The following is a 27,166-nucleotide window of genomic DNA, read 5'->3' as shown; positions in this document are numbered from 1 at the left end:
GATACTCTACTCACCTGTGCACAAAAAGAACTAGAAAAATAGATACAGTTCCTGCACATCTCAGAACGGGGACATTCCAGTGGCTGGAGGACATATGAATGTCTGTGTGTGATTACTACTGAAATGTGGGTTGCTATCATTATTAGTAGTAATAATAACAAGAATAACCAGCATTTACTACTGTAATTTTCACAAGAACTCTTGGAAGCAACTGTTATCACCTCATTTTACAAGTGAAGAAGGAACCTGAGGACCAGAGAGGCCATACTGTACCCAAGTTCCCACAGGAAGAACACAGCCATCTGAGTCCACAGGGCTTCTTGTCTATTTCATACTGCTTCCGTCCCAGACAGCAGTGACACTGTGCACCTCAGTAGGAAGGCGGAAAGCAGACAGAGAGAGAGAGAGAGATTGAGAAATTAGGGGAGGGTAGGAAAGAGAAAGAAGGAAAGAAGAAAGAAAGGAAGGGAGGAAGGGAGGGAGGGAGGGAAAAGAGGGGAGGGCGGAAAAAAACAAACTTATAAGCAACAAGCATGGACACTTTGAGGACTTCATGGGCCTTTGAGCCTCCACACATCATATTAAGCATATTAAAATACACCCAATCCATTTTTTTAACTATAAAAATACTGCAGTATTTTTTATAATTTTATATTTTTATAATTTTACTTTTGAAATTTGGCCCAACAATGATTTCTCGGCAATCACTGTGCATAATCAGGAATTCTTGCAATGTAAATTGCAACAATTCTGTAAATTGTTGTCAAATGTGTAAAAATCTTGTAACAATCAATGTAACGATTAATGAACATGACATCACATGTCTTTGTAGACCTACTTCTTAGCAAGTGAGGTGCATATTCATTTCAGTTTAAGTCTTTCACATTTTTAGATCTTGAACTCAATCCCTAGAGATAAACAGCCCTGGTTGCCAGGGTTTGAATAGGTCAGAAGAGCACAATGATGACTTCACAGGGATGCTTGAGGTTACCATGGAAATGCTGTCAGCTCCCCCTCCCCAAGTCATCTTCACACATCTTCATGTGGGCGGCAGGCATTTGCTTCCACTGTGGAGTTGACTCCATCTCCCAATAGGCCTCTTCTGGAAATTCCCTCCCCATGTTAGATCTGGCAGAGCCACTGGGAGACAGAGCAGCAGAGGGGAGCTGAGTGACACTAGGTGAGAAGCTGTGCAGCCAGATGACTTGAGCCTGGTGAGCTCCCTGCCTCACCCATCCCTGGGCCCAGAGGGAGAGACACAGAGTGGTTACCGGTGAACACTGTTTACTGGGCCAACCTGAGCGCATTCCGAGCCCAGGCTGCAGTCAAAGACGACACTAAACAGTCTTCCTTTGCTTTTCAGGTTGCTATGACAGCCAGGAATTTGCGAACCAAACCAGACCTGGAGAAGAAGTCTGTCCTTGGCCCAAAGAGTTTGCAGTTCCAAGTGGTTCTGCTCATGGTTCCTGTTGTCTTCTTTGACACCTGCCAGATGGAAGAACCTCTAAACCTGGGATTTGGAAATGTCCCAACAGAAAGGCTATTTCCAAGCTGGCTGAAGCTGTGTTCAACGGAATTTAGGTGTGATAGAAGGAACTTCTTGGCAAGAAAAGCTGGAAAATATTACAATAGGTCCCAGAGAGAACCTCATTATCTTCTCGAAAAAATTTCTATATTTGTTTAGTGTTCTGTGGTTTGCTAAGCACATTCACATAAATTATCTAATTGGATCTTCACATCCGCCTGGTGAAGGAGTAAAAATAGGTTTCATAATATTTGACCAAAGACAAGGAAAATGAAGTTCAATAAGAACAAGATCAAACAGCCAACAGGCAACAGAACTGAGATTTGAATCTGGGTTTTCTGACTGTAAATCTAGCTCTTTTAATTCTATTATGATAATCCCCCAAAATATAAAAGAGATCACATCTGAGCTGGACAGTTTAGAAACAGTTTTTTTTCTAAAATAAAGTGATGTTATAGATAATTTTTTGTGGTAAAATACACATGATGTAAAATTTACCACTTTAATCATTTCTTTAATAATTTTTTTCGAGATGGAGTCACACTCTGTCGCCCAGGCTGGAGTGCAGTGGCGCAATCTCAGCTCACTGCAACATCTGCCTCCCAGGTTCAAGCAATTCTCTGCCTCAGCCTCCCCAGTAGCTGGAAATCCAGGCACACACTACATCCTGCTAATTTCTGTGTTTTTAGTAAGACGGGTTTCACCATGTTGGCCAGGCTGGTCTCCAACTCCTGACCTCATAATCTGCCTGCCTCGACCTCCCAAAGCGCTGGGATTATAGGTGTGAGCCACCTTGCCCAGCCACAGTTTAATCATTTTTAAATGTATAGTTGACAGGCATGAAGTACACTCATTATTGTGCAACTGTCACCGCCATCTCTCTAGAACTTCTTCATCTTCTCAAACTGAAACGCTGTACTCTTTAAATAATAACTCCCCAAGCCCCTCCACTCAGCCCCTGGAAACCATCATTCTACTCTATGAATTTGACTACTCTGGGTAACTCATATAAGTGGAATTATACAGTATTTGTCCTTTTGTGACTGGGTAATGTCACTTAGTATAACGTCTTCAAAGTTCAGCCATGTTGTAGCATATATCAGAATTTTCTTCCTTTTTAAGGCTGAGAATATCCAATTGTAAAGACATACCACATGTTGGCTATTCATTTATCAGTATACGGTCACTTGGATTTACTCCACCTTTTGGCTATTGCGAATAGTGCTGCAATAAACACGGATGTACAAATATTTCTTTGGGACCCTGATTTCAATTCTTTTGGGTATATACCAAAATATAGAATTGTTGACTCATACAGTAATTCTATTTTTAATATTTTAAGGAATCCAGGCCGGGCACGGTGGCTCACGCCTGTAATCCCAGCACTTTGGGAGGCTGAGGCGAGCGGAGCACCTGAGGTCGGGAGTTCGAGACCAGCCTGACCAACATGGAGAAACCCAGTCTGTACTAAAAATACAAAATTAGCTGGGCGTGGTGGCACATGCCTATAATTCCAGCTACTAGGGAGGCTGAGGCACGAGAATCACTTGAACCTGGGAGGCGGAGGTTACGGTGAGCCGAGATCGTGCCATTGCACTCCAGCCTGGGCAACAAGAGTGAAACTCAGTCTCAAAAATATATATATATATTTTAAGGAATCCCTGTACTACTGTTTTTCATAGTGCCTACACATTCTACATTTCCACCAAAGGTACACAAGGGTCCTAGATTTTCCACAGCCTTGCTAACATTTGTTTCTCTCTCTCTCTCTCTCTCTCTCTCTATGCAATCCTGGTGGGTATATAAATGAATGTTTTTTAAACATGAGGTTATCCAAGTTGGTTCATTCAGATCAGTTAGAAAATAGTCCTAGTGGGCCGGGTGTGGTGGCTCACACCTGTAATCCCAGTACGTTGGGAGGCCAAGGCCGGTGGATTACTGAAGTCAGGAGTTCAAGACCAGCCTAACCAATATGGTAAAACCCCATCTCTACTAAAAATAAAAAAAAATTCTCTAGGTGTGGTGGCGTGCACCTGTAGTCCCAGCTACTCTGGAGGCTGAGACAGGAGAATTGCTCGAACCCCGGAGGCGGAGGTTGCCGTGTGCCAAAATCGTGCCACTGCACTCCAGCCTGGGTGACAGAGTGAGACTCTGTCTCAAAAAAAAAAAAAAAAAAAAAAAAAAGAAAAAGAAAAAAGAAAAAAAAGAAAGAAAGAAAAAGAAATTAGTCCTAGTGAAACCAGGTTAGCTTCTACTCGACATGCCAGCCCCAACCCCAGCCACAAATCTCACCGAAGCATTCCACTGGTCTCCAGAGAAAGCACTCAGATAACTTAAGCATATCCATGACTTGCTTTTAGGGATAATGAACTCAAAGTACATATCCTACACATAGGAATTTCATGTCTTCAATATGAGCAAGAATTCATCATACAGATTCATGTTACATAAAGGCGTCTCCCACCACATCTGGAGGGTAGGTGTGCAAGTCTACGTGGGTGAAGATGAGGGAGTGTTCCAAGAAGGATTACATGGCTGAGAGGATCGGCAGGTTCTCTTCTCAAACAATTCTGGAACTTTGGGAAGTTCCTTTGTGTCTATGAGGTGGCTTCTTTATCCATCTCTGCTCACTTCAGAGGCATGAGTTAGACTGTATCTTTAAAGGGCTTCAGAAGATGGTGCTCTGTCATTAAGAGGCAGGATGATATCTGATCATCACCAGAGCTATTACATCACCTGGCAAGAATCATCAGATTCCCCATAATGAGGTTTGGAAGAGTGAAGGAGCTAAGGGCATCTGAGATTGGGACTGGGAATCATGTCCGAATCTCTCAGCCTTGGGTATTCAAGTCGTGTCAACCTCGAATGCCCCCTCCTCCGTGAAGCAGTCCCTGATCGCTACACAGGAAGAAATAGTCACCCTTGAAATTCAATAGCTCTTCACCTGTGCCTTTATCAGGTCAATGGCTGTGTTTTGTCTTAGATTTATGGTTATTTAAGAGTGCATTATATATCCTAAGAAAATTAGCCGTTAGAGACTAAATCCAGTTCTGGTTTGCACAAAGTATAAAGCAAATATTTCCCCAAAGCTCCCTAGCTGACTTCTCTTATCCATTGATAAGACTCGTTGGCTAGAATCCTGTCACATGTCCTTCCCTGGGGGCAAAGGAGGCCTGGAAAGCAGATGTTTGACCTTTTAGCTTCTATGGTGGAGGTAGGCAAGAGAGGGTATTAGGAACAGGGCTGAGTGAGCCAGTGAACAGTGTCTTTCGGATCCATCTTTGTGCTGGGCTCATCCTCCAGGAAGTCAGGGGAGAGGCCCCACCACGAGTCTTGGGCCCAGCTCCTGTTCCCTCTGTGTCTGCTGTGTCTGTCATGGGGCTCCACACCAGTTTGAAATGGATTGATTCTCTACAACACGGGGTACAGAGAAGCATGACCGACTCAAGTCAGGTCCTGCCAGTTCCTGCAATCTACACTCCTTTATCATGCTTACCTCACATTCATAAAGAACCTTAGTTGACAAAGCACTAGCTTACCTATTTTCTCCAGATACATAACTGAGACGCAGAGAGGTTCGTCATTTATTCAAGCTGACTCAGTAGGTGACAGTACGGGAGAGGTTCCATCCTGGTCTCCTGATGTCGAACCTCATGCTCTATCCAGCATCCTCCACTGCCTCTTGGACACTGGTTTCAGGCCATGGCTGGCATATCCCCCACTCCACTTCCTGGGACAGTGTCATCAGGAAAGGTGCACATCAATGCAAGAGGCTGCAAGACTGTTCTGAGCGTATGTCACGCATCTGTGCGTGTGCCTGTGGTAGGTGGGAAGACGGGGGATGCTTCTCCTCCCCTCCCATCTCCTCAGCCTGGCCATCACTGCCATCAGTCTTTTCACTGAGCAGCTGCAAGCAGCTGCTGACAGCTCCCAGCATCTCAGCCACAAAATAAATGAGTTCCCTGCAGGCAGGACACCAGTGGCATAATGAGGCCTCGCATAGATTCTTCTTAGTTTTATTTTATGGCTTCTACTGAGTCTCATCCAATACTAAAACAACAACAACAATAAAAACCAGCTCTTCCCTGGGCCCTGTCCCACCTGTTTCTGCCAGCGGACACCATGAGTTTTTTTATTCTCATTCCTGACCTTTTAGGAAGAGGCAGGGTCACTCTGTGTGGTAATCTTCCACACTCTAGAAGGAGAATGGAGCTGGTCGCTAGGCAACCTGGTTTCCAGCTTGACTCTGTCTCTAACTTGAGTTTGACCCAGAGATAGCACATCTCCTGGCTGGGATTCAGTCTACAAAGTGAGGAAGTTACACCAAAAGGAACTCTAAGGTCCTGCCCAGCTTGATAGTGGACACAGCAGCTGCACAGAGGTGGAACAAATGCAGGCTTACAGGCTGGAGACACATTTTTGAGGCTGAATGAATGAAAAGTACATGAGTGCTTATGCTAGCCGAGGACAGCTAGCTGCCCTTGTCCAGCTGGGAAGAAGATAGGAAGATTCCTGTCTGTGGTTTGGTGGTCTGTGTTTTCTACCACGTGCTTACATGTCAACAAAGGGAAACATGCTGCTGGGTTTTCAGAAAAATCACAAGGTGTCTGGCTAGAGAATGAAGCCAGGCATACATCTGGTCACCAACCTGATGGCTTCTTCCTTCGGGGAGAGGTTGCTCAGGATCACAGCAGGTCAGCACAAGACAGTGGCAAGAGCGCTGAACGAAGAGTCAGGCTGGGGTTCTTATACCTTTTGTGCTACCAACTAGCTAGGTGGCCCTAGACACGTTGCCATTCCTCTCTGCGCTTGTGTCCTTTTCTGTAAAATATGGAGGTTAGATCGGATGTCTCTGATATCCCCTTCAATCTAACAATCTGAAATGTATTTCCTGTTCTTATTCCTGTCTCATTTGGCTCCCTTATGAAGACAGCTTGTCTAGTGGGTAATTCTGAGCATCATTAGCCAAAGAAAAGCCTGCTTTTGAGCTCAACCCAGAGTTGGGGACCGATGTGAAGGAGGAGAGAGCATGAAAACACTTTTTACTACTCCTTTTGCTGTGTGTTTCTAAGGAAGTCACTAGACCTCAATTCCCCACCTAAAGGAAGGAGATGCTATCGTCCCCTTTCTCTGAGAGGGGAAAGGACCCCTGAAGATCCAGTTACAATGTATCCTGAGGTCATGGCATATTTTGTTGCATTAATTAAGGGGGAAGAGAGAAGGGCATCACTTGCTGAGCAACAATGTGCCTGCCCCCCTATACTAGGTGCTTTCCTTCTTTCCTTTTTTTTTTGAGATGGAGTCTCGCTCTCTCGCCCAGGCTGGAGTGCAGTGGTGCGATCTCGGCTCACTGCAACCTCCGCCTCCCGGGTTCAAGCGAGTCTCCTGCCTCGGGCTCCTGAGTAGCTGAGATTACAGGCGCATGCCAACACGCTCGGCTAATTTTTTGTATTTCTAGTAGAGACGGGGTTTCACCGTGTTCGCCAGGATGGTCTCAATCTCCTGATCTCGTGATCCACCCGCCTTGGCCTCCTAAAGTGCTGAGATTACTAGGTGTTTTCTTTATATAGTCTCCTGTTATCTTCTCAACGACCATATGAGAAATCTTACAGATGAAATAACGTAGGCTGAGGTTAAGAAATACACCCAAGTTAGGCACAGTCAGAAGAGTGGCCAGAATTCACAATCAGCCTGTCTTCCTCCAGAACCACCTCTGCCGGTGTAACTTTAGCAGGAATTAAAAGTAGCGTGTGGGAGAACCTGGAAAAGCCCAGACCTAGCTGATGCCTGGCATGAAGCTGGTACACACAGCAGCGTCCTACTGTAAAGCCTTAGGCTCGGCAGCAGCTACAGACACCTTCTCTGCTTTTTGTCTTGACTCTTTACTCTCCCACTGGCCTCCTGGAAGGCCTGCTGGGCTGGAGGGATAGGTCTTTGCATCCTGAGTGCTGGTGGGAAGATGGAGGCTGAGATCTTTTCTTCACCATCAAATGTCCTACAGGAAACATCAACCCCACAAAGTCCCTGCCGCCTCCGCTGACCACATAGATCAGTGCTTGGGACTGTCACTGTACAACGTGTGACTTACCCTCTATTAGCACACAGGGTTCTCAGCCACAGTCTTAAAAAAAGTTGTCCAGTCAAGACCCTGAAAGCCAGCTGGGGCCTCTTACTGTCCAGCCATAGGAGAAATAACACACTGAATAGCCAAGCCAAGAAGCGTCCTTGCAGGACAGGAAAGAATATATAAAGATAACCTTGTTTTAATAGAAAAAAGGAAATGAGACAGAAATTGGCTCTTTTACTGCAGGGAATGGAATCCTATGAACTCAACTTTAGTTTTAGTTGGAACAAATATTTACTGAGCCTCCTATGTGCGAGACACTGCAGCAGGCGCCTCCATCATATTATAATTCCGTTTCTTCCTCCCACCAGTATTGGGCTCAGAAGAAAGAAAGGCTCAGTGAAGTCAAGGGACCTATTCAGAACTACTGGAAACCCAGACTTTCTGCCTTTTCACCCGGAACTCTTTCCATCATTCCACAGCTGCCTTCTCCTAAGTGTCCTCATGAGCTTGTATCATCATCTGTAAGGATGGGTCTGGACCTCAAAAGGTGGATTCTGGACCTCAAAAAGATTAAAAGACATGGACCACAGCCAGGCTCAGTGGCTCATGCCTGTAATCCTAGCACTTTGGGAGACCGAGACAGGCGGATTGCCTGAGCTCAGGAGTTCAAGACCAGCCTGGGCAACGTGGTGAAACCCCGTCTCTACTAAAATACAAAAAAATCAGCCGGGCATGGTGGCAGGCACCTGTAATCCCAGCTACTCAAGCAGCTGAGGCACAAGAATTGCTTGAACCCAGCAAGCAGAGGTTGCAGTGAGCCGAGATTGTGCCACTGCACTCCAGCCTGGGCAACAAAGCAAAACTCTGTCTCAAAAAAAAAAAAAAAAAAAAAAGATACGGTCCATGGTTCCCAGGTATGAGATGAGAGAAGAGCACAGGTCTCCATCTCCCCCTCAGTTCACAGCACTTTTCTCTCAGGATGTCTTTTTGGCATCTCCTACGCTAGGTGTAAGGTCCTGCTGTGATCTCCATAGCACTCTGCTCTTCTCTGAGCAGAGCATATCTCACTCCATGTTGTAATTGCTTATTGGTTGTTCATTTCCCTTAACTCACCAGAAGCTTCTGCAGGACAAGGACAACTTTTCCTTTGTTCACCATTGATTTTCCAGTGTTTGCCATATAGTAGGTGTTTAACAAAGATTTGCTGTATTATTGATTGAAAGAAAGAATAGAAAGATGGATGGAGGGATGGATGGATGGATGATGATTTATCAGCTCTTCAGTTACTATATCTCCACGTAATTGGGTAACTTATCCTTCCATTCCTGACAAGTTAACTTACCCAACTTCCCTAGTTTGTCAGCAGTACTATCAAAAGACAGTGAGGTGTAAAAGCTTTGAATCTCCTGACTTTATATCCTGCTTCAATCATTTACTAACCATGGGATGATATGCAATTTATTTAATCTTGCTAAACCTTAACCTTAGTTTCTTCATTGTGGTATGATATTGTGATACCTATTAATCATGCTTATAATCTCTGGAATATACCAGGAGGTAGATAAATGGTCGGTATCAATCTTGGCATATGTAACAATGTATTCAGTCATTTATACTCAGATTCGGTGCCTCTTTTCTCTTCCACTCCTTTCACCCACATTGATTGTTATGTACTTAACCCTGTCTAATCTTTCTTCCCAATGTCTTCTACACTGTTTCACTACCCTCATCTTATCTGCCTATTTAATGCAATAGGTCCTAAACAGTCCCTGTCCTTCAGGTTTCTTTTCCAGTGCATCATACACTCCCGTTGATAGCTCTAGAATTCCTGTAAAGAAGAGGCTTAGGGTGGTACTCTTTGGCTCCCCAGAAATAGGGAAGGACAAGGGAAGTGTCTTGAATCTGCATATGTATATCACTCTACAAAATATTGAGACAAAGGTAGCTTGATAGATATGAAAGGGTCCCGAAAGTTCTCCACCCTGGCCAACTGTTGGAGTCACCTCTGGGCAGAAGCTGCCAATTTCCACTTCCTAAAATATGGCTCTCATCAAGGTGATTTTTCTTAAATTTGTTTCAAAGAGCCTGGAAGAACACTGCAGAACGAGTTCTAGAATCCTTTGCCTCACATTTGGACCTTGTCACAATTTTGCCCCCCAGGGAACTTTGCTTCAACAACAATTTTTATTTCAAGCGTTTCATTTCATTCAAGGCCCCTCAATATGCCAAAGCTATTCCTAACTCCATGTCTTTGTCCAGGAATGCCCCCACTCATGGCCCTCCCCAGCTCATCTCTTCTAATGACATTCTGTTCATCCCCCAAGGGCTGGTTCCATCACTGCTCTCCTCCGCAATTACCCCAGCCTAAGGTGCTCTTTCCTTTCTTGGAATTCCCACTGTTTTTTATTGTCAGGATAATTTACTGTGGCATTTAACTATCTAACTTTCTTGTATTGTTGTTGAAACATTTCCCATGTTGGTGTTTTTTCTCCCTCTGAACTGAGAGGTCCATTCAGGGTAAGGACTATCTTGTAATCTTGGGATCCTCCGAGGCACCCAGCCCAGAGTGGGGCCCAGCACTGGTAGGGATGGGATGTGAGTTACAAACCATCGCAGAAGCACTCTCTGTCTGCTCTTCCTGCCCAGAGACCCATGCCAATAGAAAACAGGTTTCAGATTTAGAGACAGACACCTTCAGGGACCCAAAGATCCTCTTCCAAAAAATATGTGCCATATTGGCTACAAGACTTGGGGCTGGGAAAATTGAGTGCTTGTGACCCAATCTCAGTCTAATCATTTCCTGTGCTGGTGACTAATGACCTAGAGCCAAAGGCGCCTGTTACCTTCGGCTTGAGCAACTGGGCTTAAACACATATCTGCCTACACCCACACACATCTGTCTTCATGCGCACACCAGCCCTCAAGCAATAAACAGCACTGGCATTACTAAGTTCTTGAGAAAGGCCACCCGCAGCGGTGGGGTGGAGGTGAGGCTTTAAAACTTGTGCAAAAACCCCACCTCTAGAGAGAAATAAAAAGGGGGAATCTGGGTGAAGAATTTTTGTCCTATTTTCAACTTTTTTGTAAGCCCAAAATGTCAATTTTTTTAAAATTATAAAGCAGAAACAACAAAAGAGTTCCCTTCTGTATGTAGTTTTTCTGCCACCTTCTCCAGCCTTTAAGAATTACTGTTTTTGGCGGGGGATGGTGGCTCATGCCTGTAATCCCAGCATTTTGGGAGGCCGAGTCAGGTGAACTCCTTGAGCCCAGGAGTTTGAGACCAGCCTGGGCAAAACAGCGAAACCCAATCTCTACAAAAAATACGAATATTAGCTGGGCATGATGGTGTGAGCCTGTAGTCTCAGCTACTTGGAAGGATGAGGTGGGAGGATCACTTGCACCCAGGAGGCAGAGGTTGCAGTGAACCTGGGTGACAGAGTGAGGCTCTGTCTCAAAAAAAAAAAAAAAAAAAGAAAAGAAAAAAGACGGTTTTTTCAACATATTCATTTACAAATTATAGTTGTGAATGTATCTATTTCCCCTATTAGACAATTAGTATGAAATGGAAAATAAAATTACTTCGGAGTCAAAGAGACCTTTTAAACACTTCTCAATTTAAAAAATAATATTTTTAAATATGAGAATATTAATATTGGAATAGAAGCATTTTAATATTTTGTGATCTGGGGCAAGATATTTAGGCCTCTCTAAGTTACAGTTTCCGTGTCTTCCTACTCATGCTAAGGGATGGTGATTTTTTTTCAATGACTATCCCTTAGCAGTATAATAAGAATGATATAAAAAGGTCAATAATATGATTCTGGGTCCATACTTGGTGTTCATGACATACTCCTCCCAGGTTTTTTTAAATGTCAACTTCCAAGTTCTACTCACTTTGTGTCCTCACACCTAAAAAAGCACCTGGCATAGTGTGGATGCTAACACATCGGTATCGAAGGGGTGAGGGAGTGAGTGGAGAAATGCTGCAATTCTAAAGCAATGCTCCAGCTGATCCGCGAGCCCTAGGAACAGCCCCAGCTTTTGCAAGTCCTCTGAGTGACCTTGTGAAACTTCCATAACCTCTCCAGGCCTTTGCTTTCCTAGTCTGCGAAATGGGACGGGTTTTCATTACACATGTGCATTTCATTGCAAATGTGTGACTCGGCAGCCCACCGGCCCTGGCGGGGTTCATCTTTCTTCTCAAGAGCGCTGGCCCCGGCTTCCAACTTGGGCTCTGGCGAGGCCGAAGGTGAGCGATTGCGTCATCATGCCTCTGGGCCGCTGAGGGAGAAGCCCTCCAGGGACATTCAGAGACTGGGACCAGAGTTTCTGAGAGGCCCTGGGCACAAGGTCAGGGCAGGAGGTCCAGGCAGCTGAGGTCTGAGCGCCACCCTCACTGCCCTTTCTTAGTCTCGCTGCCTTCCGCTGCCGCTGAGCAGCAGGGTAGTGAAGGGCAGACTCCCGGGGGCCGACCCTGGGGCGGGGCTGCCCGGCTCCGCGGAACCCACAGTCCGCCCCCGTCCGGCCTCCAGCCTCCTGCCCTCCGCGAGCCTCCTGGGCCGGGTTCCCGGAGCCCGGGCGCGCAGGCCCTGTCACCAGGGGGATTCTGCTCCCTCTGCCTTATGTTCTTTCTGAAAGCGGGTGGTGCACATTTTGGCCAGGGCCACGTGCAGAGCACTTTGCTGCAAAGCATCTCGATAGACCTCTTTCCACGGGGCTGTGGGTCCCCTTCCCCTGGGTGCTGGCTGGCTTAGCTCTGCTCGGGATCTGAGGGAGCGCTGCTGCAAATACCGACAGTAGAAAGCGAGCGAACGCGAAAGGCCCCAGGAAAGCCAGGCCAAGGGGGGTAGCCGGGTGCCAAAGCAGGCAGTCGGTGGGGAGAGCCCTGGTCGGCCGGGCGCTGGCTGCCTTCGCACCCACTTCCGCGCCCCGCCGTCGGCCTGGTCAGTCTGGTGGCTTCACACTAACAGAACCAGACGGGGAGGGAGAGGAGAGGCGAGAAGAGCGCAGAGGACAGAGGGGAGAGGGCATGAGGAGACGAGGAGGGAGAGGCAAGAATGCGAACAAGGAGACCTAGAGAGGAAGAGATGGAAGAGAGAAACGCCAGATTTGTGAGAGACATGGAAGCAGAGAGAAACGAGAGTAAAAAAGAAGCGAGAGAGAAGTGGAGACAAGGACCAAGTGAGAGCAGAGCTCTAGGAACGGACAAGGCCTCGTCCATGGGCTCTCAGCCGAGGTGTCACCAATGCCTCCTGCAAAGAATCAATCCTACGCCCGGCGCCTCTCAACCCACCCGCCTCTGCGCGGCCCCAGGTCTCCCCCGGCCCTCCTTGCCCGGCCGGCTCACGCTTCTCCCCGACAGGCCCCCACCGCTAACCCCAAACGCTGCGCGGGAGGGAGGGAGGGAAGGAGGGAACAGCGAGAGAGAGAGGGAGGGGCTGCGGTAGGAGGCAACCATGTGGTTCCAGCTGAATTTTTTTTTCCCCTCTCTCTTTCTTCACTCCTTTTTCTTTCCAAACAGGGAAAAGTGTTCCACGAAGCGGTAGCGCCTTTCCGCCTCGCGTTTTCCTCCCTGACCCTGGTCCCGGCTCCCGTCCGGGCGCCAGCTGGTGGGGCGAGCGCCGGGAGCCCATCTGCCCCCAGGGGCACGGGGCGCGGGGCCGGCTCCCGCCCGGCACATGGCTGCAGCCACCTCGCGCGCACCCCGAGGCGCCGCGCACAGCTCGCCCGAGGTCCGTCGGAGGCGCCCGGCCGCCCCGGAGCCAAGCAGCAGCTGAGCGGGGAAGCGCCCGCGTCCGGGGATCGGGATGTCCCTCCTCCTTCTCCTCTTGCTAGGTGAGTGCCTCTGGGAGGGCGGGAGTTTGGATGGCCGTGGGCAAACGCAGCCCTGCGTCCGGGAAAGACGCCGGTTCTGACCGGGTGTCCCTGCAGCCCCTGGAGTCAGCCGGCTTTTCAGTCCCTGCCTCCTGGCCACGGAGGAGCACATCTGGCAACCGAGGGCCGCCCAGTCGGCCATCGAGATTGTCTCGCACATCTGGGCCCTTGAACAGGCTTGGGGAACCGTTTGATGTGCAGGGTCCTCTTTAGGGCGGTGTTTAGTTTCTGGTGTGTCTGGGAAAAGTGGAGAATTGGTGGACGGAAGGTTTATCCAGGAATTTTTGTGCCAGGTTCCTGAGGGTGGGGGTTTTTTGTTGTTGTTTCAAACAGGCGCCTCCGAGGCTCAGATTAGAAACAGATGTGTTAAAGGGTGAGCAGAGTCGGGGATAGGCAGGGTTGGAGAGGAAAGGGGAGAGGGAAAAGGGCAGGGCCCAAGGAGCATCAGGAAGATGCAAATGCCCCAAGTCACACAGGGAAGGAAGGAAAAGGGGAAAGGGGAAGGGTTGGGAAGGAGAGAGGAAAAGAGGAGAACAGGAATGTAAAACAGAAGAGCAAGGCTGGGGGAGACCGAGCACAGAGAGTGAAGAAGACTTGGAAAACACGCAGCAGAGGAACCAGAACAGAGGGAAATAGAGCAAGCACCACTTTTTCCTGAAACAGGCTCCAGAGCAAAGGGAAGAGTCCTCCTGAGCGTCCCTTCCTGGGGTCCCCCAGGCAGAACTCTTGGGGCCTCAGAGGCCCTGAGGCAGAGGCAGGTTTGCAGGAGAGGACATCAGGGATGTGGGTGGTAGGAGCCCACCAGAGTGACTGGGAATGTCTGAGGAGCCAGGGCAGGAAAGGCAGGCAGGGAGAGCCAAGGGCACGTCATACTATGCACCCTGAAGCATGGGATCCACTGCAGACAGGCCCCACAGTTAGCTGGAGATCAGAATATCAAAGAGCCAGCAGTGGTCAAGAGTGAGCACTACCCTGAACACCAGGCCACGGGAGAGCTGGTCCTGGTTTTGAACTGACTAGCTGGGTGGCCTCAGACAACTTACTCCTTATCCAGGGCTTCCACGTCTTTAGCTCTGGAAAGAGAATACTAGATGGTTCTGAAGTCCCTTCTAGCCTACAACACCAGAGGTTTGAAGGAGACTGGTGTCTAGAAGAACCACCAAATCCTGAAATACGTGGTTAGAGTTCTCTGTCTTTTTTGAAACTTTACAAACCAATTAGACTGTATGCATACCCATCTCGGCCAGCCTCAGGCTGATAATCACTCAAGTTAGAGAAATGAAAGAGGTGGGCTGAGCCAAACTATTGCTCAAGTAAGGCAGGTGGGGAGGGGTTATTTTCTAAACTCTTTTAGACTTAACCAAATATTGCAATACTGTTCCTGTGCACATCTGGCGCAGCTGGATGCCACCTTGATTCCCTTTACTGGACTCTACCACTAGGTTACCAATCACCAGATATTTAGTAGAATGAAACTTCAGAGCTCCCTTATTAAAAACAGCTAATAGTTCTTGTTATATGAACACTTTATATGTACTATCTTGGTAATTCATTTGTTCTTCACAACAAGCCTATTGGCTGCCCAGCCATCCTTGTTGGCTACCCTCATTTTACAGATGAAGAAACCAAGCTGTAAAAAGGCCAGGTAACTTGCTCAAGGCCACACACTCATAATTAGGGAGACGGAATTTGAGCTCAGGCTGCCTGCTTCCAGAGAAAGCTTGCTAAAGCGCATTGCTTTATAGCTTCCTGTGGCTGCAGAGATTCTCAAAGCGCTTACCCTCTGCCACACCTGGCTGGCTCTTCGATCTCACCGTCCTCTTCATGGAATGTAAGATGTCAGCGTGACCTATAGGAGAGAGGTCTGGGGAAGGGGAAAAAAATTCGCACCTTTTGAGCACCTGTCCTTATTTACGAAATGATTTGGAGCCATGGAATGCTCAGACACTGTTCAGCAAAGCCAGAAGGAAAACACACCAAGTTGTCTGAATCCTGAAATCATCATACTGGTCCTTTAAAGGGGCAGTTCCAGGGCTGCTTCTGATCGTGGCTGGCACGGTTTTTGGCTTCTCTTTTTCTAAAGATTGCACAGTATCAAACAGGGGCTGGGAGGGTGGAGAGTGTTCATCGTCTGAGCTGTGGGACAGTTGACTCCATGTTTCCTGGACCTGCCAATGAGTGAGGTCAAATAACCCACCTCTCTGATGTGAATGAACAAGGAGTGCTCTGAGCCCCATGGAGAAGAGAGAAGGGGCTCCAGCTCAGCCCCTCTTCTGACCCACTATCCTGCCTCACTCCCGTAACATTCCGGTCCTCATTGTGCCACCTTAACTTCTCTCCTGGATGACTATAGTAGCTGCCACATTCCCGTCCTGCCTGTCCTCTCTCCTCCATCCTGCACACTGCTACCCGAGTAATGCTGTGAGGCCGCTGGTAGAATGCACGAAGCTGGAACTTAAGAGTCTGGCAACCTCTCTGGTTCTTATTCTGACTCCCTTGTCTGTACAATGGGCATGGGGTGGGGGAATGTTCAATTCAAAATTTCTATAATTCTATGGTTTTTCTCCCTTCTTCCAAAAACCTTTAGTAGTCTCATTGCTTTAGTGTTGAGTATAAACACTTCATTCTGACATCAAAGACTTTACCTAATGTCATTCACAGCTCTTCCTCTCTACTCACCCCCAGATACTCGGTAGGGAACCTGAATTACTTCATGCGCCCAAAACATGTCCCATGCTTCTTTCTAATTCTATGCTTTTGTTTATGATAATCCCCCCACCAAAACTGCCTCCTTATTTCGTGCCACTGCAGATCAAAATCATGTTCATTCCCCAAGTCTCACCTCAAATGCCACTTCCTCCACACACCTGTCCATGGTTTCACCAGCTGAATATACTTTTTCTTTTGAGTAGTCTATTTGGCCTTTGAATCCCAATAGCCTTCCTCTTATGCTACTTTGTATTATGGTGTTCCAAATGCTTATCTAACACCCCATTAGAATGGAAGCTCCATGAAGGCAGGGACAGTGTCTCACTCACCTGTGAACCACGTTCAGTACCTTGCATAAACACTTGTGAACTATTTGTTAAGAGATAATTGGATTTTTGAAGTATTTGAAATCTTTAAGGTCAAGAGAGGTGAAAAATTTGGAAGATCACTAACCTTTGACTGCGGGATAACCCAATAGCGAGGAGCCCAGTTTTAATTCAGCTTGCTTTGAGCTTCCTTGTCTATTAATGCAAATAGGACCAGTCCTATTTTTAAAAAATTCACAAAGAACATTACAGGGATAGGGACCAGATAATATATTTGTCATACAAATTTATTTTGTATATCATGTGTGCTAGTACCAGATTAAAAATAGACTTACCTGTTGAAACTTCTGCCAGCACGGGGAAGGAGCCTGGTTTCGCAGAAAGTGAGTTTGAAGAAGGCATGAATGCATAGTCCATTGGTCTGTAAGATAATGACAGGTCTCAGTAGGATTCCATGTCCTACCCTTATCTTCCCACTTTAATGGTGATGGTCATAATAATGATATATTCCCTGTAGGCTTATATCTAGTCATATCCTATTTTTGTCTTGTGCTTATCTGGGCAGGGTACACATGAGTATTATTGCATGAATGCATCTAGTGATGATGGATATTTTTTAAAGGTAGAGTCAAAGATGGCCAGAACTGGAGGAAAACTAAGAGACTGTTTAAATCAATCGTTCTTAAAATTTTGAGTCCCAGACCCTTTGTAGAATCTGATGAAAATCACAAAACCACTTCTTAGAAAAAGACATGTATACATCAAATTTGCCAATAATATTTAAGACCTCATTGAGACCTCCTGATACTTTTACTTGGAACCCAAGTTAATCTTTGATCTAAATCTATGCCTTCTTTTAAGATGAAGAAGAAACCAAAGTTCAGAGAGGTTTGGCTAAGGTTATACAGCTAGCTTAGTAGAAGGGCCAAGACTGGAACCCGAATTCCATGATCCTATTACACATTTTTGAAATAGAAAAATGTCTCTCCTTCCTTTTCAGCTCATGTACTTAAGCTTCAAGATCACAGCTGCTCTTGTGATGCTTCAGTTAAGTGAGCTAAATGCTGAATAATTGGCATTGGTTTTTATTATATGAGAAATTGCCTGAAAAATCAGGCAGGCGTCATAACATTTCAATTTTGCCAACGTAACTGGAAGTCCTAGGAACTCTGCAGTGTCATGTATGTCTGGTGTATTCAGGAGTAAGGAATTAATACTCAAAGTCCCAAAGATGTGGGTGTATGTGTACAAGGAACAGGACTGGAAATCAATAGCTTTAGCTCCTTAATCATTTCTTCTGGGTGAGCCTAGGAAAATCATACCACTCTGAGCCTTAGTTTTCTCCTTTGTAAAATGAAAATATGAGATTAAGGTTATCTCTAAGTTTCCTTAAACCAGTAACATTCTCTGAGTTTTTTTTAATTCTGAGAATTTTCTGGCTGGTCCAGATGTGGTTGTCATCAGGAACAGATGGGTGTTACCCTGCTTATTGATTTTTTCAGGCACTGTTCACTCATGGCAATTGGTAGCACATGATGATAAACCAAGAAGGGTCAACGAACTAATTGGAAGAAAACAGTAGTAATCTCCATCCTGGAACTGCCCTGCGGCACTGTTAGCCATGGAGCACCATTCAGGTTCAGGGTGATGGCCCAATCCCCCCACCCAGGAAGTTCAGTAACTGAAATACTCACCAAAAGGACCTCATCTTAAGCAGGGTTACCTACAGAACAGCCTCAAGCATGGACACCTAGGATAGACTTCAGTGCAGAGGGGCTACGGTATAAAACTATTTGTAAGCAGGAGCTTTGTTTTTTTTTGTTTTTTTTTTTGAGACAGAGTCTTGCTCTGTCACCTAGGCTAGAGTGCAGTGGCACAATCTCCACTCACTGCAACCCCCGCCTTCCGAGTTCAAGCGATTCTCCTGCCTCAGCCTCCTGAGTAGCTGGGATTACAGGCACCTACCACCACGCCCAGCTAATTTTTTGTATTTTTAATAGAGATGGGGTTTCACCATGTTTGCCAGGCTGGTCTCAAACTCCTGACCCCAAGTGATCATCGGCCTCCCAATGGGCTGGGATTACAGGCATTAGCCACCGTGCCTGGCCATTTTCTTCTACTTTTAAAATTAAGGCAAAATGTGCATATAAAGCATACCTAGTAAATGTACAGCTTAATGGATTCCTTGCCTAGATTTGAACTTGTGGTTGGATTTTGAAATATGAGATGTATATTACCAGCCCACTTGTAGTACTCTGAGAGGGGATTATATGGGCAGGAATATTATGACAGTATAATTAATTTCTAACATTTGTACAAGGTTTAGTAGTTTACGAAGTATATTAACATACCTTATCTCACCTCAAATCACTCTTTGAGAGTAAGTATTATTATTACTCCATTTCACAGATACATAAATGGAGGCTCAGAGAAGTAAAGTGAGCTTCTTTCTCTAGAATATACTGCGAGTAAACAGCTGAGCTAGGACACCAACCCAGGACTTTGGATTCCAAAAACCATGTGTTTTCCACTTACCAGGAGACACATGGTTATTCTGAAATCAAGACTCTGTGTTACTAAGAAGAGTGGATCAGGCTGAAGCAGAGGCTTCATCTTTAAACCCCAAAGTGGAAAGTTCTGCTAAATATTTATTACCCATCCCCTTCCCCCACTCCATTCCAATGGTTAAGAAATGTGTTTGGATGACTATTGTTTATAACTGAGAACTACTTCTACACACGTCGTGTATGGATTGCTAGTGTTCCTTCTAATACGTCAGAAGACCCTTCTGGTGTCCAAGAGTTCAGATGCTTTGGGGTCAGATGCATGAGCTTCCCTTGCTAACACTATCCTGAGACTGTGGGTGATGAGGTTTATGGATTGGGTATGACTCACCTCATATGTTGCTTTTTCTGCTTAAAGTCCTGTTTTCAGCACTTCTGACTTACTTGTTTCCTAAAGAAAAAATGCAGACCATAGCTTCCTCCCCTTCAAGTTCTGGTTATCTGAATGTCTGGATACTGGAAAAATAAAAGTTTATTTCCTTTGGCACCACACAGACCAAAATGGGGAAGAATGCCGAAATGAAACCTTTATTTTGTTAGCAGCAGTCAGTTGGGTCACTGTGTGTGGAGCCTCAGCCAAAGCCTGGCGGTGATAAGACTGAATGCTCCTTTGTTTCAACAGCAGGCAGGGGAGAAAGCTGTTTCCTTTGTGCCCATACTGAGAAGAGAAAATGGGCAACTATCTTCAGAATAGTCCCTCAGTGGGTGTGGAATATTGGGGGTTTTTGTAAAGAGCGGCAGCAAGGGGGATGTGGAAAGTTCAGGTCACGAACGGTGGCAGAGGAGAAGAAAGGAGAGGAGGAAGAGGAGGAGGAAGAGGAGGAGGAGGAGGAAGAGGAGGAGGAAGAGGAGGAGGAAGGCACAGAGACTGTAGAGGATGAAAAAGCTAAGCTAAGCTGACCTCCTGGTGTTTACAGAGCAGCCTCTGAGCATGTTCTATTTCACGGATGGCAGGAGCAGCTCAGTGATGTCCCTTTTAAGATCTTCTTTAGGGCTTACATCCAAGCTGTAACATTTCCTACTTCAGGCACACGCTGTCTCACACGAAACAATTACAGAGCGGGTGCGCCTGCTAGAGTTCGGGCCCCTAGCTGGGCTCTGAGACCCCGATCATACAAAAGGCACCCTTTCTACCTTCTAAGAATTCAGCTCAGTGGGAGAGACGTATTCACAAACAAGGAATGTCAGATACATGAGGAGGCTATTTTGGAGGAAAGTACCAAGGATTCTAGCAGTCCCAAAGAGGAAGCTGCTTCATTATGTGCTGGCTGCTGCGTATTTCTTCTCATGCAGGTCTTCAGGGACTGTGTCTGATATTCCTGTGCCCCTCGCAGCACTTGCTCATTATTGAGATCACGCTAAATAAGCAGTTGGTGGGTTGATGGATCACCCATCAGCGTCAGAAATGAGTAGAATTAATCAGTGCATCCTTGGCATTCAGCCAGGAGCTTCCTGGAGAGATTGAGACTCCCAATGTCCTTGCCTATAGAAGGTTATGGTCTCATTCTTCATCACAACCTGCCAGTGACACAGTTACCTCTAAGTCCTCATCTCTCATGGGATGTTTTCTAAAAAAAAGAAAGAAAAAAAATGTATCTGTGAATTTGGATCTCTTAATTAAGAATGGCCATCTACTCACCCCAGGTTTGTATCTTATTACTCCACAGGGAAAATGAATAGGATCAAGCCAAAGAGGAATTTTTCTGTTCCAGGAGAAATTCACTGTACTAAGCAGAGACTCAGCCCCAGTGTAGTCATACTTCTTTTCTTGGTAGGGGAGGAAAGAGGGAAAAATGAAATCCCTGAGAGAGAAATTGCTTTGTGACTTCATTGTTTAAATATAGTCTTGGGTTTGTGGGGATCGTTCAGACTTAGAGCAATAAGCCTTCTAACCCAACCTCTGTCACTTCTCATTACTTCCAATGACAGTTCCAATTATTTCCAATCACTCTTCAAGGGAACAGCAGGGAAGGCGCACACGGCTTCCACGTAGACCAGCCGTGGAGCAACCGCTGTAAGAATCGGCCCCTGGGCTCCCCAGACCCTGCTGGAAGCCAGGCTTGTCTACTTGAAAATTGTGTGACCTTGGGCAAGTTACTTCACCTCCCTAACCTTAGGTTTCTCATCAGCCACTGCATCTAGTAACAATGTCATAGAGGTTTTTTTGTGAAAATTACATGAGGTGATGCATAAGAGTTCTAACGCTCTGCTTGGTACGTAATAAATAGTAAATGAATGTCTGTTGTTATTATCATGAGTTTCCTTTCTGGGGGAGGGTCAGTTCGTGGGTATCTGGAGGGTCTGCTTGAAGTCAGCGACCACCAGGCCATCAGCACCAGCATTTGGGGCTTCGGCCACTGTGGTTCCTCACCCTATAGGTGAGTCCCTAGTGTCCTTTAGGGAATATTGCCCTGCTCCAGGTCCACAACAGGCTCACGGATTCTGGCCAGGCTCTGGCTCATGCCTGTAATCCCAGCACTTTGGGAGGCCGAGGCGGGTGGATCACTGGAGGTCAGGAGTTCAAAACCAGCCTGGCCAACATGGCGAAACCCTGTCTCTACTAAAAATATAAAAATGAGCCTGGTGTGGTGACGCACGCCTGTAATCCCAGCTACTCGGGAGCTTGAGGCAGGAGAATCATTCAAACCTGGGAGGCGGAGATTGCAGCAGTGAGTTGAGATCACGCCACTGCACTCCAGCCTCTGGGTGACAGAGTGAGACACCATCTCAAAAAAAAAAAAAAATGCTCACAAATTGTGCCCCAACTCTCCACAGCTACTCTGGGAGAGCAACTTTTTGTGTTATTTAGCCCTAGCAAGAGGTGCCCTTCTATGCTGCTTGGCATATCACAGCTGTGAGTCTTCTTTTCCTGGGTTCTACCCTCTTGACTCATGCCCCCGAGTGCCTGTGCCAACTTAGGCTGCCCCAGCCTGGGCTTATAACTGGTTGGTTCGTTTCTGCTTTGAGTGTTAAGTAATGTTTAACTGAGCAAGTACTATGGACTAGGCATTGTGCTAGGGACTTCCAGACAAGTAATTTCTTATATTCTTAAACAATCTGTGAGATTGGTATTATTGTCCCTATATTACAGGATACAAAAGTGAGACATAAGAGGTAAGGTATTCCATCCTAGGCTGTACAGCTTGAATAGAGCAAAACAGCAGACGCGAGCAGAGTTTGCCCTCTTCAGCACTGATCTGGGAAGTAGGCATGACGAGGCAGCCAGGTCACATAGGTACAGTGACACACAGACAGACAGGAGGCCACTGGGAGGCCTGGCCTGTGGGAGCTGCAAGTTCCTCATCCCCAGTTTCCAGGCAGTCATTTGTCCTGATCAAAATTAAACTCCAATGAGCCCTACACCCAAATACAAGATGTGTTGAATTATGTTTGCTTTTTAAATAGGAGGAAAGGAAAACCTCAAGGTGAGAAGAAAAATCTGTTTGTTTTTTTCTTCCCACTGACCTGAACAGCAAAGTGCGATTTTTTTCTCCTCATTAAAGAGGGCTAAACTGGTGTCCCAGATTCCTGCGAGCCTAGAATTCCCACTCAGAATGAAGTCCTGGGCCAGGCAGGCAGAATCCGGGTTTTCAGCGGAGGCCTGGTCCCCATCTGCCTTCCCCTGGGGAAGCTCTACCCCACTCCACTCCCACCAATAGGGAAGGGCAGCCGGCTCCCGCCTTGCCTCCGCTCCATCCCCGGGGAGGGGAGGCCGGAAACGAGGCCACCTCTCCGCAGCCTCCTTCTCTGCTCCACTGCCTCTCACACCCTGTTCCCGGAGTCCTGCAGCTTCCCAAGCCCTGAGGAATGCAGGTGACCGTCCCCACATGCTGCTGCCTCAGCCTGACCTTCCTCCTGCTCTCTCTCTCTCTCTCTCTCTCTCTCCCCTGGCGCCAAATTGGCCTGCTCTCAGATCTGGCACTTAACAAGACAGACAGACAGAGAACAAAGACCAGCGTGAACTCCGTCAAGCTCATCTTTCATGTATTGCCCCTTTTCCTCTCTCCCTCCCTCCCCCACTCTCCCAAATTCGCACTCCACAACCTCTGCGAGGCACCCACTCCTGAAAGCCTTTGCTCTCCTCAGCCTAAGCTAATAGTGGTGCTTTGTCCCCTGGTCCCCCACCCTGTTCTTGAAGACCTCCACGCTGTTGCCTTCCATCCCCTGTGACCAGCCACCTCTTCACCACTTCTACCTTGACCAGCTCCCTCCCATCCGCCGCCTCATCTACAGAGGCTTTCCTGACTCTCCAGACACAGAGCTGTGCTCGCCCCTCTCAGCCCCGAGAGCACCTTGTCCACACCTTTAGAATAGTTTGTGGCATGTTATGGTACAGTTTGGGGTTCTCTGTCTTTCCTGGTGACTGTGAGCAGGGAACAGTGTCGTATTGTCAGGAATACCAAGCCCGGTGAGCGGCTGGCACATGTTAGATTCTTGCCAAATGAATGAATGAGGGAACAAACAAATGTATGAATGCATGTAAAATCCCGTTCCAGGAGAAGGTTGGCTGATTCACTTTTCACTTAGTAATTTTCAGGACATGTGGCCTCTCCTTTCAGCTTTAGTTTGAACTTTAGCCTTATTAGTGGTCAAAGCCCTCCCAGCAATGTTGACTGCTCCTTCTCTGGCCCTTTTAGGTCTTCTGCAGAGAATGGCAAGAGTCGTGTATGGGCTCTGAGCCAATTCAGGAGCTCCTTCCGTGGTGCATGGAGTTTAAGGCCCTCTTCCTCTCCTTTCCTCTTTTGCTTCCGCCTCACCAGGTTCACCCTGCTCATCACTAACCTTGCCTGGGTATCACTGAGGCAGCATGAGCAGAAGAAACACAAGTCAGCTAATGAGCACAGAAAATTTTGGTGGGATTTAAAAAATATTATTTCGGCTGGGCACGGTGGCTCATGCTTGTAATTCCTGCATTTGGGAGGCCGAGGCGGCAGGATCACCTGAGGTCAGGGAGTTCGAGACCAGCCTGGCCAACATGGTGAAACCCTATCTCTACTAAAAATACAAAAATTAGCCTGGCGTGGTGGCACGTGCCTGTAGTCCCAGCTACTCAGGAGGTTGAGGCAGAATAATCACTTGAACCCGGGAGGCAGAGGTTGCAGTGAGCTGAGATCACACCACTGCACTCCAGCCTGGGTGACAGAGCGAAATTAATCAAAAAAAGTAATAATTAATTAATTAATTAAAATATGATTTCTAGGCTAAGTGCTTGTCCCTATGTTAGCACATGTAATCTTCAAGATAACATTATGAGACAGATGACAGCCTTCATTTAGCAGATGAGGATCAGAGAGGTTAAGAAATTTTTCTGGTGTTACCACAGCCAGTTAGTCAAATCAAAACTCGAAGCCAGGTCTTCTGGCTCCTGAATCATTACTCATCCTACTGCCCCACGTGACCAGGAGCCCCATTATGAGTGGCAGCCACACCCCACCACACTCAGCAGGGCTCTGTGCTGGCTTATGGCTTCTGTGTTTCATCCCCACCCCAGCACATCGGGTGGGCAGTCAGTGAGCTTTCCCTGAAAGATGGTTGCCAGGTAAGGCTGTCTTCTCTGGGAAGATTTGAGATTTGAGATTTGTTTCATGCATACAGTGACCAAGCATCCTGTTTGCCCATGTCCTGTGGGTTTCTCAGGACACGGAATGCAGGATTCTCAGTGCTAAAACTGGGACAGTCCCAAGAAAGCCATTTAATTGGTCACCCTAGTAGTAGAGTATATCGCTACTCAAAGAATGACCCTCAGGCCAGGTGCAGTGGCTCACACTTGTAATTCCAGCACTTTGGGAGGCCGAGGTAGGTGAATCACTTGAGGTCAGGAGTTCGAGACCAGTCTGGCCAACATGGTGAAACCCTGTCTTTACTAAAAATACAAAAATTAGCCAGGCATGATGGTGGGCGCCTGTAATCCCAGCTACTCAGGAGGCTGAGGCAGGACAATCACTTGAACCCGGGAGATGGAGGTTGCAGTGAGCCGAGATCCCACCACTGCCCTCTAGCCTGGGCAACAGAGCAAGACTCTGTCAAACAAACAAACAAACAAAAAAAAAAAAGTGACCCTCAGACTAGCAGCAGTGGTTTCACCAGGGAGCTTGTTGGAAATGCAGAATCTCAGACCCACTAACCCCAGACCCACTGAACCAGAATGCACATTTTAGCAAGATCCTCATGGAAGGGAAAAAACATTATAGAAGAGCAAGTACTGAAGGCACATTTGACAGAAGTTATGGAAATGAAGATTCATACCTGAATCATCTGACCTGAGAGAGGTGACATCCTCACTTTTCTAAGCTTGCATTTTATATGTTATGGCTTTGCTATATACCTCAGGTGATGCACATTGGCACAAAAGACTTAGGTTTATAAACTGAGGAAGAAAGGAGTTAAGGGTCCACATTCAGTCCAAGTGGAATGAAAGGCTGGAGGGTGCGTGAGTGCTGGGTGAGGGTGTGTGGGCATTGAGTTATTTCACGGTTAAGCCTTTCTTGCGTCTTTGAAATGATGATGTTCTTACGAAGGCCTTGGAGTTTTCTGGATTCACTGGCCCACACCCTTTTGCCGAGGTCGGGCTGGAGTGTCACAGTGGACAGCAAATAAACCAGACTGTGTGTGAGGACAGCAGTAGCCTGTGTTCTTGGGCCTGAGGATTCAGAAAGGGAAATAAACGCCCAGAGGGTAAAGCATATAATAGGAACCACGCTTGGTGAAGAGTAGACCCTCAGTAGTTATAATTGAAGAAATCATTAGGCCACCAAAGAGGTATTCCAAGACTACATGTTTTCCTGTTTGATGCCTGGCTCTGAATCTAGGTCTCATTTTCACCCTGTCCAAGGAGAGATCAGAAGGGAAAATTTGTAGGTCCCTTCCCTGCTGCAAGAGTCTAACCCAGATTTGGAAATGAGTTATTCATGGTTCCCCAGCCTGTCCTACCCTGTGGTGATGACCTCGCTCGGATGGAAACAGAAGTGATGGAATCTGTGCTCCAGGTGAGAAAGTGGTTGGCCAGCTCTTCGCAGGATGCTTCACCAGCTTCTCTAGGGTCTTGGCTTATCTCAAAGCAAACCTGGGTCAGAGCAGTTGTTCGGTCTTTTAAATCGGTGCTGTGTGTCATCCTGGGTCAAAGTCATTGTAAAAGTCTTTTAAATGGGTGCTGAGTGTCATCTTTTGTTAATGTTTTGCTCTAAAACCAGACTGTCAGATGTTAAAATAGCAGGCACCAAGCAAGGTAGGAAAAGACATTTGTATTTCTAGGATTGCGGAGCAGCCTTGAACTAAAAGAAGCATAACCCACATTTGTCGACTTTCTCTCTATTCCAAGTCACATGCCCAGTAGGGAGCCCAAAATAAGGGCAGCCCAGGGGAGGGAATGACAGGCAGGCCTGGAAATGAATGTGTTCATCCGTTCAGTTCGAGCTGTTTCAGACAAAGCTGATTTCTGCTGTGATATTAATCCCTCCCAGACAACAAGAAATCGAACTGTCACTTTTCTCAGAATGGGGTGAAATGTTTCTGACCTAGGTTTGGTTTTATAACAATTTCTTCTGTGTGTATTGTTTTCCCTGGGATCTCAAAGGGCTAGCTGGGGGTGGATCTTAGAAGAAAACACAGATTTCACTTACAGGGCAACTCCCTTGCCTGGTACTGTGAGTGGAGATAGTGCCGTACAAGACCCGAGAGCCTGGTTGGGGAGCAGATTGACAAAGGAGAGAAACTGGGGAACAAAGTAGGACAGAATGGAATTCATTGCCAAAATGTTTGGTAGAGATAATAAGTGAAACAAAAGTTTTGGGAAAAGATAGTAAGGGAGATGGAGGAACTTAACTTCAGCTCACAGTGGAGCAAGAATATCTACCATGAGGTGAAAGCAATCGCTTGAGGGCATTGCATTGGGGTGAGCCAGGGCAGGAGCTGCAGAGAGCCTGGGACCTAGGAAGAGAGCAGGAGAAAGGACATGTGGGGATGAGGTGGAGACAGTTGTGAAATTGTTCAGTCTCACTCTGGAAACAGAACACATTCATAGTTTATAGGCCAATTTGGAGACCTTCTCAGGCTGTGTGGCGGTGTTGGGAAGTGACTGAGCAACTCACCTCTGGGTCTCAGT

At 46.8% G+C, this 27,166-nt stretch overlaps 1 protein-coding gene and 3 long non-coding RNA genes across 7 annotated transcripts in view; 2 read left to right on the top strand and 2 right to left on the bottom strand.

The window, feature by feature from the left end:
• The first annotated feature begins 1,017 nt into the window (after positions 1–1,017).
• On the top strand, positions 1,018–2,075 carry LOC134807393 (uncharacterized). 2 transcript variants are annotated; one of them, XR_010147700.1, is made up of 2 exons: positions 1,018–1,180; positions 1,364–2,075. It is a non-coding gene; the product is annotated as an uncharacterized LOC134807393 (long non-coding RNA). The 2 variants fall into 2 exon arrangements; XR_010147701.1 differs by having other exon boundaries at positions 1,018–1,214.
• Positions 1,268–8,466, bottom strand: LOC107967242 (uncharacterized). 3 transcript variants are annotated; one of them, XR_001707599.4, is made up of 3 exons: positions 5,627–8,456; positions 3,818–5,255; positions 1,268–1,743 (listed from the first exon to the last, which is right to left on the bottom strand). It is a non-coding gene; the product is annotated as an uncharacterized LOC107967242 (long non-coding RNA). The 3 variants fall into 3 exon arrangements; XR_008538168.2 differs by having other exon boundaries at positions 3,818–8,466; XR_001707600.4 differs by having other exon boundaries at positions 1,268–1,613; positions 3,818–8,466.
• A 4,585-nt stretch (positions 8,467–13,051) lies between these two features.
• The window catches only part of CLMP (CXADR like membrane protein), a 121,003-nt gene continuing 106,888 nt past the window's right edge, over positions 13,052–27,166 (top strand). Inside the window, exon 1 of the mRNA XM_001136596.7 lies at positions 13,052–13,427. Coding sequence (XP_001136596.2) covers positions 13,400–13,427 — 28 coding nt within the window. The 5' untranslated portion in view covers positions 13,052–13,399. The remainder of the gene's footprint in view (positions 13,428–27,166) is intronic.
• On the bottom strand, positions 16,390–19,924 carry LOC134807392 (uncharacterized). The gene is made up of 3 exons (XR_010147699.1): positions 19,397–19,924; positions 16,837–16,922; positions 16,390–16,720 (listed from the first exon to the last, which is right to left on the bottom strand). It is a non-coding gene; the product is annotated as an uncharacterized LOC134807392 (long non-coding RNA).

The sequence above is a fragment of the Pan troglodytes genome, chromosome 9 (genome assembly GCF_028858775.2).
Source record: "Pan troglodytes isolate AG18354 chromosome 9, NHGRI_mPanTro3-v2.0_pri, whole genome shotgun sequence".
In the NCBI taxonomy this organism is placed as follows: Eukaryota; Metazoa; Chordata; class Mammalia; order Primates; family Hominidae; genus Pan; species Pan troglodytes.
This window is presented reverse-complemented; position numbering and strand designations above follow the sequence as displayed.